Source organism: Pyrgilauda ruficollis, unplaced genomic scaffold (genome assembly GCF_017590135.1).
Source record: "Pyrgilauda ruficollis isolate IOZ18807 unplaced genomic scaffold, ASM1759013v1 scaffold17, whole genome shotgun sequence".
In the NCBI taxonomy this organism is placed as follows: Eukaryota; Metazoa; Chordata; class Aves; order Passeriformes; family Passeridae; genus Pyrgilauda; species Pyrgilauda ruficollis.
Window position 1 is genome coordinate 10,788,638 of NW_024515875.1, and position 14,269 is coordinate 10,802,906.

The window sequence follows — 14,269 nt, forward strand, 5'->3', positions numbered from 1 at the left end:
GCAACCTCTCACATTACCTTTAACAAATCAAAATTACAGTCACCCTATAATTGGCAGCTGCCAGTAGAGCCCTACTGCTATGATCTTCCCCTCATGTCTGGAAATTTTAGTTCAAAGAAGCTTCTCTCTGACTTCTTTTCCAGTTACCTTGTTTATTCATTCAATTTACAACTGCTTCATAAATCACTTAGCAAATATTTGTAAGCTGAAACTACTTCACACTATGGCATGGGTACAAAGAACACTGCCCTCCCAGAGAGGAAGCACTTCAGATCTCAGTTCTAATGAACCTTTATGTTGTTGACACAGACACCTAAACCTATCCTCCAAACTGTGTGTGAAGCAAACTTCTAGCCAGTTTACACAAGACTGTTATTGCCATCAGGAAGAACCTACAGTATAATGAGCAGCATCTTGTTGAGCTCTCTCCTGCTTTTAGGATAAGTCAATCCTAAAAAAAAACCAAAACAAAGGAAGAAAAAACCAAACAGACCAACCAGCCTCCCAAAAGACAGTAACACACCACTGACTGCTGTGGTTTTCAGACAGAATAAAGAACCCCATTTAAGGGGTTAAAGGTTAAGAATACCTTTCTTAAAGTAAAGGTATTCTAGCTCTGCTGCCCTCAATGCGGTATAAGGTATGCAGAAGCCTGAAAGCACATTTTGTACTTAAACACAAAGTCAAACCTGAAAGAGATTAATCTTTGGCTTTCACTAGTCTGCAAACTAATATGACCTTGTCAGCAATGCCGTATTTTGCTCTTAATGAATATACTTGTTAAGATTCTTAGGTTACTTATGCAAACTATGAGAAACTAAACACACTTTATATTTAAGATAACTTGATGCCTGTATAAACCACAGCTCTGTGTGAATCATGTAACTTCTTTTCCATGTCTCCAGCACCGCTTTTGGAGTGGTCCCCAGTGGTCCTTTTGGAGAAGAGCCTCTGAAAAATCTGAGCTTGTAACTTTCACCACATTTTGTAAAAATGCATTTCATTCCAGAGTTTTTAAAAGTGACACGCAATATATCATTTGCTACATTTGCCCACTTCACTTTTCTGCAAGGTTAAGAGACTCTAGAGGAGGAAAAATATGGCACAGATCCTGTGGCTACCATGCCTATCCATACCCAGATTTCCAGATGTTCTTGTGAGAATTTAAGGTATGTTAGAAAAGAAGTGAGAAGTTTCTTAACCTGTCAAGAGCAGAGAACTCCTATGATGTCTTCACTGTCAGACATGGAAGATTGTGTCTGATGTACTGCCCTCCATAGCTTTTCAACGGGTTGCGAAGTTAAGACACAGAACATGTTCTGAGGTATGTGACAGCCTTTCATACCCTTCAGAAGGGTCGACAGTCAGGATTAAGCTTCAGTTGTGCAGTTCTCCTTCTGACTCCCAGGAAGATGTAGTTCCCCTTCTCCCTGACTGGGGAAGCTATCCACTGAAGTACAGCAAAGCTGTATACAAACTAGGAAATTAACAAACAAAAACTATACTTAGTGACAATCACGACTGCATCAGGATATACACATCCACCCCAAACCTTGAAAGCACAGAAATAAAGAGGGGAAAGACTGCTGCATTCCACCACACTTTTCTGTTGCCTAGGCACTGTTGATAACACACTCTGAAAGGCTTTCACTTCCACCTTTGGTGGGGAAAAAACCCCAAACCTCCTGAGCTTTAGTAAGAGCCACCAAAGAAAGTTCAGCACGCACTTTCACACATTTCATGCATGTTAATTTACATTGCCTTAATGCTAGAAAGAGTTTACTTTTTGTGTTATAGTGCAAATCTAATAGTGATAGGCTGCTGCCTTTATCTTTTAGAAACGGCAGTGAAAGCCTTTGGAGTGTGCTACCAAACAGAATTGTAGGCAGTATGAAAGTGGGGATGAATATAAAAGTCCTTCCCTCTGCCTTTATATTTCTATACTTTACAGTGGGTGGATGGAGGGAATGCAACCCAATGCAATCTCAGACAACACTAAATATAGTTCTGTCTGTTAATGCTGGTTAGGTAAAATACCTATTAGATTCATCAAAATATTTTGATGTCTTCGTGGTGTGCAGAAGGGATTGCTAGATTATGGCTTGAGCACTACCCGAAGCTCCACAGAATTTTAACATCCCAACTGTTCTGAAGCAACAATCCACTAGTTAGATCACTGGTAACTTGCAAAAATGTGGGTTACTATGCCAGGCAGATGTGAAAAAAATTACTGTGTGCTAAAAACATTTGTGTCTGATTTCTGGCTAAAGATTGTGCATGTTCAAAATCCAATAAACATCACAGAGTGCAGAACAGATCTGCTCCAGTTTATGACCTCTCATAGCAACTATTGAGTAATTTAGAGGGACTGGGAAGAAAGCAGAATAAATAATTTAATTTAGAGCTGCATCTAGTATCTTAGAATTCCTTAAGTAAGGAAGACCAGTTCTCAAGAAGCAATGTTTGAATTCATCACAATGTGAAATTCATGTAGAGAAAGAAAAAAAAAAAAAACCTACCTCAACTCACAGATGAAACAGGTTCACCCATGAACTTATTTAAATCAAGTATTCATCCCAGATGGGAATTATCTTTTATCATCACAGCAATTAAAAACAGACTACACTTTTATTCTCCATTTTAGCATATGACCATCTTCAAGAAACATTTTATCAAACAGCATTTTTAAACTTCAGAAATCCTTATTTTTAAATGCTTTTCAGCTCAAATGTTTACAATGATTTTGTCATTAAATAGGAGTTGTCTGAAGTAATACCTCAAAGGCATTTTCTAAGAAATTCAGATTTATCAGCTCTGGAGCTGAAAAGAGGCTTCATCACACCTTGTATCTCACACCAAATTCTCTAGGTTGAGACTAGAAACTAAAGAATCAAGGGTCTTTCTGGAACTTGTTTCATCTGTGATGGTACTTTCCTTTCAACACAAGGCAATCATTGCAATCACACCTGCAATTGCCAATTTTACTTCCAAGAAACACCGACTTTGAGCTCTTCAATCAAGCATGTTGTTAGCATTCTCCACTGTGCTTTACTTCACAGCTTTCTCTAATGAGCCATTTTCTGCAGTTCCAAAAATCAAGGCCTCATGGTGGTCACAACTTGCAGCATGCCATCATTACCAGGATAGTTATATACCACTCACAATCAGAAACACTGGCTTTTAATTTAATTTTTGTAACTGTCAGTATAGGGTATGCACTTAGGGCAGTCATTTTTTCACTACCAAGCAAGTGTGTGCTTGGAGTTTGAAGGCAGATCAATTACTCTGAATGGGGCCCGAGGGACTCTTAAATGAAATGCAGCTTTCACCTTTGAGAAGATGCTTCTTACATTCTTTTTCCCTGGACTTGCATAATGCACCAACACGCTTCCCAACCTTGTCTGTGACATATCCTAAGGCAGCTGCTTTTAAGCTGGATTCTTTTAAATCCACATGCATTCTGGTGATTTGACACTGCTTTCTTCTTGATACAAGACTCCTGAGAAAGAGAGCTTCTAAGCACATAATCACAAGTATTCTTCTATGGACAGTTAAAGGGCTTTTTTTGCACTTTTAAAAGAGTCACTGCTAGAAATTAGGATGCAATATAATGGCTCATAGCATTAATTTCCCTCTCCCTTCTGACCTCACCTTTTCATGTCACCATGCAATTCTAATCTGTTCTCAATAGAAAGGCAGTTGATCTATGATAAAATACCCCAAAACAGTTAAAAACTGCTAAACACACACATGCATAGGCTAACGATTTTGTTCAGGTAGATTAGGCAAATTCTGATTTAACAAAGGAGAGGTTATTTTATCCTCACTCACTTTCAAATAAAGACGTGATAACAGTTTAGAAGACCAAGGATTACCAGGGATACAGATAGGACTCTTCAGCTAAAGCCTCACTTGTGCCTGAGTAGTGAATACCAGGTGCAAGAGCAGTGTGCAAACAAGGACAGGCATCTCCTCCTTCACTTGAAAACAGGACAATGTGGTACAGTGAATACTTACAAAGAAGTTACAGAAGTGATCACACTATTGAAATAGCTTCTGGTGCACTAGAATTCGAGTTACCTCTAGGACTCTTCATAACTGTATCTTCAGTAGATGAAGAATACGAAAAATAGAGATTCCAAAGCTTTGAACAAATGCTCTAACAACAAACTACTTTCCATTGTCACTTCTGATATGTCTTTATGGAATGACTTGTATAGGTATCTGGCTTTTTAAAGCTCTTCTTAAGTTTGGAACATCCCTATACAATTACACACCCTGAAGCAACCCTCCAATAGAGTTGAGAAAAAACACAAACTTAAGACAATATATTTGATGTACTGTTCCTCAGAAGATATTATTAGACTTTCCAGAAAAAGCAGAATTGCCCTTCTAGAGATAAAATATTGTTTTTCAAAGGTGGGTGTTGAAGAGTTAAAAAGCAAAGAAAGAAGAAGAAACACAAGAAATACAAAGGCAAAAACATTTTTACCTTGGTACATGCCCTTCTAGAGATAAAATATTGTATTTCAAAGGTGGGTGTTGAAGAGATAAAGAGCAAAGAAAGAAGAAGAAGAAACACAAGAAATACAAAGGCAAAAACATTTTTACCTTGGTACAAGCAGCAGTAACTACCTTCTGGGCATTGCTACTTGCACAGCAATTACAATTGCTGATGTGAGAAAAAAAACAGTGGTACAGTTGCTGATTTTACACAGCACTTTTTGTTAGAAATTCAGCTAATCCACAGATTAACACACAAACCACAATAAAAGCAGAATCAAAATTCTTGGAGCTCTGCCAAGGTTAGATATCATTCTCTGTATCTGACAAAAAACATGACCTCCAGTGGTAAAAACAAAATCCTGACTGAGAAAGCCAGAGCAAATACCACTGTAGGGGGTTCCTTTCCTCACAATCCCACTTCCATCTTAGTCACATCTTTACATCAAACAAGAAGGACCTACAGAGCTTTCCACCTAAGTTTTTGGGTTTTGCCTACTTATTTCCTAACATAAGGATCTCTGAATGTTAGATAATCACTGGCTCTCATTTTCAGGAATTTCAGGTATCTTAGCAAAGACTGAAGTATCTTTCACAAAGGTATTAATTTTATTTCCTATGCCTTCTGAGATGAAGCTCTCACTGAAGGCATTAAAGCTTTATGCTTGTTCCTTCAGCAGCTGAATGTTCTTTGTAAGGGAAGTGTAAACTGAAAAGATTCCAAGCGTCACCTGCAAAGGGTACAATACACTTATTCCTCAGGAAAAATATGCAGCCTTTTCATAGTCTGGTGCAAATTTTCTGCAAAAAGAGAAGTAACTCCACCTCATAGGTGTAGAAGGTTAACCACTTCATGCTAATTCTGATCATACAGAATGAGTAATCCAGAGTCATCATTGTAAAAGCAGCAATCAGGCTGCCTTCCAAGGAAAACAGAGGCAACAAGTACATCTTGGCTACTTTTGTCAATGTATTAAGAGGTTTGGTTCACTTTCTGTGTAAACATTTTTTCTTCCAGGTTACTAATGTGTAAGATAAATATTTTGAGAGTCTAATATTTCTGACATTTATTGCCACTCCTAAAAGAACAAATGTTTCCAGCCAGACTTTCATGCACCCTCTGCAATCTCTGAAAATACTTTATGTATCCAGTGAGGGAAAAAAGAATTGAAAAACAAAACCTCAGAACTAAATTTGATTTACATGAGACTGTTATTTATCTGCCTTGATAGAAACACTTGCATTTATCAGATAAAGCCTGGTTTCAGGGCCACGTTAGATGGGTCATGGGCAACTTGATCTAGTGAATGGCATACCTGCCCATGGCAGAGGGGCTGAAACTAGATGACCTTTAAGGTACCTTCCAAACCAAGCCTTCATGATTTTATCATTGACTACAATCTCTTTTTCCAACACTTTTGCAAAAGAGAAGGAACAAGGCAACGTTCTTTGTATTGGGTTTGCATGACAAGGTTTTGGCAGCAGTGGGGGGAGCTACAGGACCAGCTTCTGAGAGAAGCTGCCAGAAGCAGCTCTGCCTGACAGAGCTAATGCCAGCTGGCTCCAAGATGGACCTGCAACTGGCCAAGGCTGAGCCCACCAGAGATGGTAACAGCAGCTCTGTGACAACTCATTTAAGAAGGGGAAAAAATTATTGGGCAAAATTAATTGCAGCCAGAGAGAGGAGTGAGGATATGTGAGAGAATCAGCCCTGCAGACACCAAGGTCGGTGCAGAAGGAAGGGCAGGAGGTGCTCCAGGTGCCAGAGCACAGATTCCCCTGCAGCCCCCTGGTGCAGCCCATGGTGGGGCAGGATACCCTCCTGCAGCCCATGGAGGTCCATGGGGGAGCAGAGATCCACCTGCAGCCCAGAGCAGGTGGATGCCTGATGGAGTCTCTGACCCCTGGGAAGTCCACACTGGAGCAGAGTCCTGGTAGGACTTGTGGCCCCTTGGAGAGAGAAGCCCACTCTGGAGCAGGTTTGCAGGTGGGACTGGTGACCCCAGAGGGAACCCATGCTGGAGTAGCCAGTTTCTGAAGGACTGTCTCTCCTCGGAGGAACCCCATGCTGCAGCAGGCAAAGGACTTCCCTCCCTGAGGAGGAAGCAGCAGCAGAAACAACCTGTGATGAACTGATTGTATTCTGCACTGCCAAGGAGAGAAGGAAAAGAATCAGGATAAAGTTAAGTCCAGAAAGGAGGGAGAGGTGGGGGAATGGTGCTTTCAAGATTAGTTTTACTTCTCATTATCCACTCTGATTTTGATTGGTAATAAATTCTATTAATTTCTCAAGTTGAGTCTGGATTTGCCTATGACAGTAATCAGTGAGAGATCTCTCCCCGTCCTTAACCTCAACTCATGAAACTTCCCTTGTATTTTCTCTCCCCTGAACAGTTGACAAGAAGAGTCACAGAGCAGCTTTGGGGAACACCTGACATCCCATCAGGCCAAACCACATCTCTGAAAGATAAGCAAAAAATTCCCTAGTAGAGCTGTTATTGAACAAAACCTGATATTCAGGGAAAACAAAATATATTGAGCTGCTTCTTCTTCATCTAGCCAAAGCCTTTTCTCTGAGGAAAAAATATTCCATCTCTCATTTATACCACCTGGAGACAAGTCCTAGGAATTCTTCTCAGTCCAGACTCAGAACAACGACTTGATCTTTTGGAGCCTAATTGTAATGACTGACATAAGAGAACAGGACTCATTTGCTTCTGTGTGCTACCACTTAATATGAAGGGATTACAACATTTAGTGTAATCAGAAAGGGCAAATCCCAGGACAACATGTTAGACAGCCTCCATTACTGTTCCGTTTTATAAATAGTAGACTTAGATTTGGCTAAGCACACATGCCCACAATGGGGCATTATAAGGCCCATTTATGGAACTTATAAAAGGAATTATAAGAAAAATATATAAAACAGAAATAAAAAGTACTTTCAAATGTATGTCTGTGTCTGATGGTGAAACCAAGAAATATGTGAAATTATTTGATTCTCAAAGTTTGTAGCCTATTTTTTCCATACTTGAGAATTTCTGTATCTTAGCGACTGTCAAAAGCACAAAGCAAATTATTTAAGACAATTTTCTTGAGCTTAGCCAGGTTTTGGCATTTTCTGCCATGACTGTCTGCCCCCTTATAGTGTGTAGAGGATTAGAAAATTAAGTTATTTTAATTTGGAGATGACTGGGCCATTGAAATATACTAATTACACACAGTACTGTACTTCTTATATGTAATTATACATCTGTGAGAGTGCATACACACAAAAATGCACTTTATACACAAAAAAATCACCTGTGTTTCTTCTAGTCTGCAGGACAAAGATTACTGATCATAGCTGAAAAGCTTACCTGGATCTGGGCTTTGTTTCCAGCTGTTATATTAGATATTGTCCAGCATGCTTCCTTTTTGATAGATTCTTTTGGGCTGCTTAGCAAGTGCAGCAAACTCTGCAGAGCTGAACAATTCAGAATTACCTGAATACAACAGGAAAAACAAAACACACCACAGAAGAAATTTAGGATAAAGAACCACAGGAACAAGGAGTACAATGTCTTGAAAATATAAAAAGCATACTCCATTAGATGATCACAGAGGTTTTGGTTTTTTGTTTTTTTTTTTTTTTTTTTTAAAAACTAAATATATGCATCAAAAAAAAAAATCATCCAAAAAAAAGAAAACCCACAGCAAGAATTAAGAAATAAATGTTTGCAGGAAAACTAAAGAGAAAAACTACCAAGTTTTTCAGGTAAGAGATTACAGCTTCATAATGACTTCAGTGTGATATGAAAACAAGAAGATACTAAGCACATTATGACCAAACAAAAATTATGGTATTTTACTGTATTTTTGTACAATTGTAAGCACCAACTACTTCTGTTTCCACATCTGCTGGCACTGTGGTGCAGAGTGTGACCAGTGTTGCATACAGTAACATTATAAACGGACAATTCTTATTGAAAAAATTGCAAAAACCCTGCAATTTTACAGTGCAGAAAAACTGCAACAAAATTTCCTTTTTCTAAATGACAGAAATACAACAGAAAATGCCCTGGAACTTCAATGTTACAAGACAGCACTCTTCATTATATCATGTGCGATAGTGAAGGACTTTTTGATTTGCTAAAAGGGCATAACAAGATCCAAAAACTGAAAAATTAACAGTCTTTTTATAAAAAAAATTCAATTCTAACTTCTAACAATGAAGCCAAAAATTGGGAGAGTACACCAAGAAGCACAGCAGTTTTGCCTCGTGTGGCAAAAGCAGCACCTTGGAAAGTACAGTGTGGTACAGAATTTTATGAGAAATACTCCAGTCAAGCTGAATCATGGTCATGACTTCTGATCATGGAATCTGAGGACCTAACTCCCTTGCTTGCAACACCCCATAGTCTTAAAATCTTTATACTCCCCACTAAGATCAAAATAGCAAAGATTATGATTCAGTATTTTTTTCAGGTGTCTGCTGGGACAATTTTTTTTTTTTTCATGCATACTTCATGGTTTTAGCCTTGTTCAAGCCAATTGTTAATAGCTGAAAATGAAAGAAAAAGTAAAAGCAAGTTTGTGCCCCAAGGTTTTACAGAGAAGTTCTTGAAAAACCTGTATGCTGCATTCACATCCCGAAATGTATCAGCTCTCAATGCTGGGCTCTTCCTTCTAATTAGTGATTTTTACATGCATCCTTTATCACTTTTTAGCATACAGCACAGTCTATGGGCAGGACTATCATACTATCCTACCTATATAGTTCTCTAGAATTTTAGGAATGCCCATGGTATGCTCCTCAGAAAAAATCATGCACAATAAAAATGTTTAAATTTTTAATTAAAATCTAAGATTTGTGCAGTATTTAATAACCTGTATTGCATGTGAATTAGTGATCCCTTGTGGTTTTATCTTTAATGAAATTATGAAATCCCACCTCAATCATTCTTTATGACTGATCTGTGAAAAAACTGCCACTGAGAAGAATACAACAATGCCTCTGCAATTCAGCTACACAAAATACATTGTAACAATCAAAAAATCATGTTATCTTCCTCCTAGGAATAAGACACCGAAACACTGCCCTAGTGCTGCTAACCCATCTCTAACTCTGGTCTCAGAGTCACAGAACTACAGAAGCATCCCAGCGACAACCTAGTGCCTCTGAAGCACCAGGTTTCCTGCCTTCCAGTTTAATTCCAATACAGTGGTGGGAGTCACTGCCTCCTACCTATGTTTCTCCAAAAATGTGTCCAGACACAGCCACACACCACCCAAAATATGACCGGACACTTGTTTTCTGTAGTCATGATATCTTCTGAAAAATCCTTTTGCCATGATTTTTCTCCTGAGGAGCCTCAGGAAAGAAATGTAAACAATAACTACCTGCTGCTGTGGAACACAACAGGTGCAGCTGTGATTGGTGTATGTTGGTTGTTTCGAATTAATGGCCAATCACAGTCAGCTGGCTCAGACTCTCTGAGAGTCACAAGCTTTTGTTATTCATTCTTTTCCTGCTCTTTCTAGCCTTCTGATGAATCTTTTCTCTCTATTCTTTTAGTATAGTTTTAGTATATAATTTTTAATATAATATATATCATAATAAATCAGCCTTCTGAAACATGGAGTCAAGATTCGCATCTCCTCACATGGGGCACCAACCATAGTTTTCCATCATAAATATGACATATTTTCATCACATATATGACAGATTCATCACAGACTGGCAACAGCACTAAATGTGACAGGCCTTTGACGGCACTACCAGCGTACATCACTCAGCACAAAATTCAGCTTAAGAGACAGATTTGCTTTAAATACACCAAAAACATCCCACCCTTGAGGGGTACTGCACAGGTGTCCAAAAGTCCCAGACACAGCTACCTAAGAACCATCACCAGTTCAGGACTGAACAGAAAAATGGAAAACCACCACACTTTGAAGCAATTAGTGTCATCAACCTTCATTTTCAAACTTCAAAAGGAACAAGAGGAGGTGCTTGTGAACAGGTTACCACAATTAACCGAAAGATGAACTGCAGTGCAACACAAGAGAAAGTTCATCCATACCTGGGTCTGGATATCATCTCCTGTAACAATGTTTCCCACAGCTCGTAAGGCAGGAGATACAACTTTGTAGTCATTGTGCCTAAAATTGACAAAGAAAAATGCAAGTATTAACCTTCCCAAAGCATCCCCAGCTTCACATTCTCAAGGAAGGAACATCTACCAGCTAGGGGAAAACTTCCCTGATAAATCTGACTTTCACTATCTAAATAAACAAACTGATTTTAAACTAATGGCAAACCTCTCTAGGGTTTCTAAATATTTAGACCTTTAGATGTCATTCAGCAGCATAAAAATAAAACATTAGAAGAATAAAAGCACTTCAGAGTACTTCCAACCATCCTTGGGAGGAAAAAGTAATTATCATTAACTATAAAATACACTTAATGTAGCATGCACAAAGGCCAAGAATGAGACAGAAGAACAGGGATAGAAGTTGTGTGTTTAACCCATCTAAAGCTATTTGTCATGTTCTATCATCATATTCATCCCTTCATCATCATTGTTAAATCAGAACTGGAATAGGAAAGGTGAAGTGAGAAATGTTTTTCTCAAATCAAAACTTCTTTATAAAAAGCTACTTAGAGGTAATACATTCCATTCATTAATCCAGCAATACATTTGCTCTAATGGTAAAGGTCTTAATTGTCTTTTTATTTACATCACTGAAATGTCTTTTTATTTACATCTCTGAAAACCATTATTCCTTTTTCTTAGGCCATTGAATGGTCCATGTCCTGACCTTGGATCTGAAGGAATGGCTCTGAACAGTCTCAGTGACCCCAACTCTCACAGCTACACTTTACTGACCAAAATGCTCATCTACTCTTCTACACTACGGGTTGAGGAAATTATTTATATTTCAAGTCCCTGGTACTATCAACTACAGTAAATTGAACTATTTCTTATAGTTTTATCTTTGATATCCTTTAGGTAATTTCCTTGTTACGTAACTATAATATGGACTTCAATGACACAAGGAAAACTCCAATATGCATTATGGATTTTACAAAAATGTAGCTTTTAGATGCAGGAAAAAAAATCTCTTAAGAAACAGCAAAATTAGTACAAGAAAAGTTCCATTGCTTTTGTTACTCATGACAAATAGAGAACACTGAACAGACAGGTAAAATAAAAAAATCAAATCTTGCTCTTTGGAAATCACAACATTTCAAGACCTATTTAATTAAACTCCTTATTGTTATAATCTTGATGTCAGGGAAAAGAGTGACGCTTTCTTGCAACAGATTTCTTACATCAGCAGTTCCACAAGTCTTCTGCAGACTCCTGCATCAATCACAGCCTGGATTTTATCATTGGGGCCATCAGACAAATAGGACAAAGCCCAGCAGGCATCAGCTAACACATCTGTATCATTAACAAAGAGCAGCCAGGAAAGCACACTAAGACAAGGTGAAACCTGTAAGACATTAAGAGGAGATACATACAATTAAAAGGGCCAGGAAACCTATTATTATGTCAGCTAATTTTGTATGTCATTACTGGATTAGGCACTGGCATCTTAAGATTCAATACTCAGGAAATTTCAGACCTAGCCAGCCCTTCTGTGCAGGCCTGTAGCTATACAAGCATGGAGAAGCATGTCTCCAGAACAGCATCGCAGCAACTCTTCAGCCTCTACAGAACAACATCTGCCAATGCAACTCAGACTTGTTCACTAGGATTTGCCAGGTGCTGCTCTACAGCAGCCAAGATGTGCAGAGTTTTGTTCTGCTATGGGACAGTCATCTCCAGTACATGAACAGTAACAAAAAAGTATAAGACAGCCGTGTTAAAACAGTGGTTGTGAATGTCTGCCCAAAGGACTAAACAAAAAACTTCACCTGGAAGACGGCCATCAAGTATTTCAGAATTTCTCTGATGAAACATTCCTTCTGTTTAGTTTAAGTTTCACCACCTTAAACTAATAATTTTGTTACCACTACTTCACATTTTCTTTCAAGCATCTCTTACCTTGGCAAAATCAGGAGGAGGATTTTTCCCTCTGCAGAGGTTGGACAGAGCCCATACAGCATTTCGGGTCATAGTGAGACGATTCTGTTTTGAAAGCAATCTAAAACAAACCAACAAAAAATTCTAACCCTTGCTTTTAAAAAATCAAAGCCAGGCAATCCCATTAACTGTGTGAACCATTAAATCAAATTCTTTTTAACATACACCAGGGCAAAATATGATAGTTTTTTTCTATGAAAACACATCCTAAAGAAAATCATCCTTGATGGCTACTAACACGCATGCTAGACACAGTACCTAGTAGCTCAACAAGAACAGTAAACATTACACAAAATTTCACTCAAATGCTTAGATACTTAGATGCTTGATGTGGCAGATTAACAGTCAAATGAGGTGCAGGAATTGTGACAAAATTACTCTAAGAAGGAGGACATGTAGGTAGTTTTGAAGAGAACTCTCATAGCTAAATTGCATTTTTATGTCAGTCTCAGACTATGAATCCCACTTTGGCCTAGGAAAATGCAGAAAGACCTAATTTTCCCACAAGTGTAACAATTCAGTTTATTTTTCTCATAGCCATCTCCCACTGTACCAATGTCTTTATGAGAGGACAGGAGAATTCTCCTGCTGCAGAGTCTGCAAAGGACAGAGACTAAGTAATTGTAATTTGGACAGGACAACACAAGATGGTGTCATTGTTTCAGCAATGATATGCTTCTTAAACAGAGGATCATCAAGATAATTAGCAGGCTAGAGAAATGACATGCAGTGGGACTTCAGTGACCTGGATTTGTTCAGCCTTAGAAGGAGATGGTGTGAGAGGAGACACAACTGCTGCCAACAACACTTTAACAGGTGGATATACAAAAGAGGAGGCAGATCCTTCTCAAAGGTGCATAGTGACAGGACGAGGCAACATCAAGAGGTAAAATACAGAAAATTCTGATTAGGTATCAGAACACTGTGTTTCACCACACCATGGTCAAACACTGCAACAGGTTACCCCAGGTAGTTACGGAATCTACTTTTGATGTTCCAAATTTGACTGGTTAAGTAGTTGAGCAATCTAATCTGATCTCACCTGCTATGAAGAAAGGCTTTGACTAGATGACCTCCAAAGGTGCCTTTCAATTTAAATTATTCTGTGAGTCTAAAATAAGCCCTGACATCCACCCACACTGTAGGACAAAATAGTTCCAGCTTAGCTGCTTCTAAAATGTTTCCATTTTAGCTTCATTTTAAAAGTAGTTCAGGACTCCCCTTTAAAAACTGTGGTTAGTCCACAATAAAAGAAAACAGTATTATTATTCTTCAAGGCAAAACCCAAATTTCAGTCCTATCAGGCACTCAAGCAAAATTCTGAAAAACATATTAAAACAAACTTACTGCAATAAAGGGGGCAAGATATTACAGTCCAAAACATAGTCTCTGCACATAGTGCTGTCTCCAGCAATGTTGCCAAGAGCCCATACGGCCTGCAATGAAAAACAGAGTAATAATTGCTTTTATTCTCAAAATTCCACCAGTTTAACATACGTAATAGAATTGTGAGATAATCTGTTCTCTCTGTTAGGTCCTGGACAATGTACAGAAGGGAAATGCATTCTGGTTGCGTATTGCATATATACACTCGAGCTCATTGTATGATTCAGGAATATTTGTGGATATCTAAGAAGAACACCATAACAGCAAAGGCATACATCTCCACAGACTGTGAAGGCAGACATACC

At 38.5% G+C, this 14,269-nt stretch overlaps 1 protein-coding gene across 1 annotated transcript in view; it reads right to left on the reverse strand.

Moving 5' to 3' along the window:
• Positions 1-14,269, reverse strand: part of KPNA1 (karyopherin subunit alpha 1) — a 51,350-nt gene that overhangs the window by 9,881 nt on the left and 27,200 nt on the right. Inside the window, exons 7-11 of the mRNA XM_041463795.1 lie at positions 13,926-14,014; positions 12,540-12,639; positions 11,822-11,985; positions 10,569-10,647; positions 7,863-7,988 (exon numbers count right to left, since the gene is read on the reverse strand). Coding sequence (XP_041319729.1) covers positions 7,863-7,988; positions 10,569-10,647; positions 11,822-11,985; positions 12,540-12,639; positions 13,926-14,014 — 558 coding nt within the window. The remainder of the gene's footprint in view (positions 1-7,862; positions 7,989-10,568; positions 10,648-11,821; positions 11,986-12,539; positions 12,640-13,925; positions 14,015-14,269) is intronic.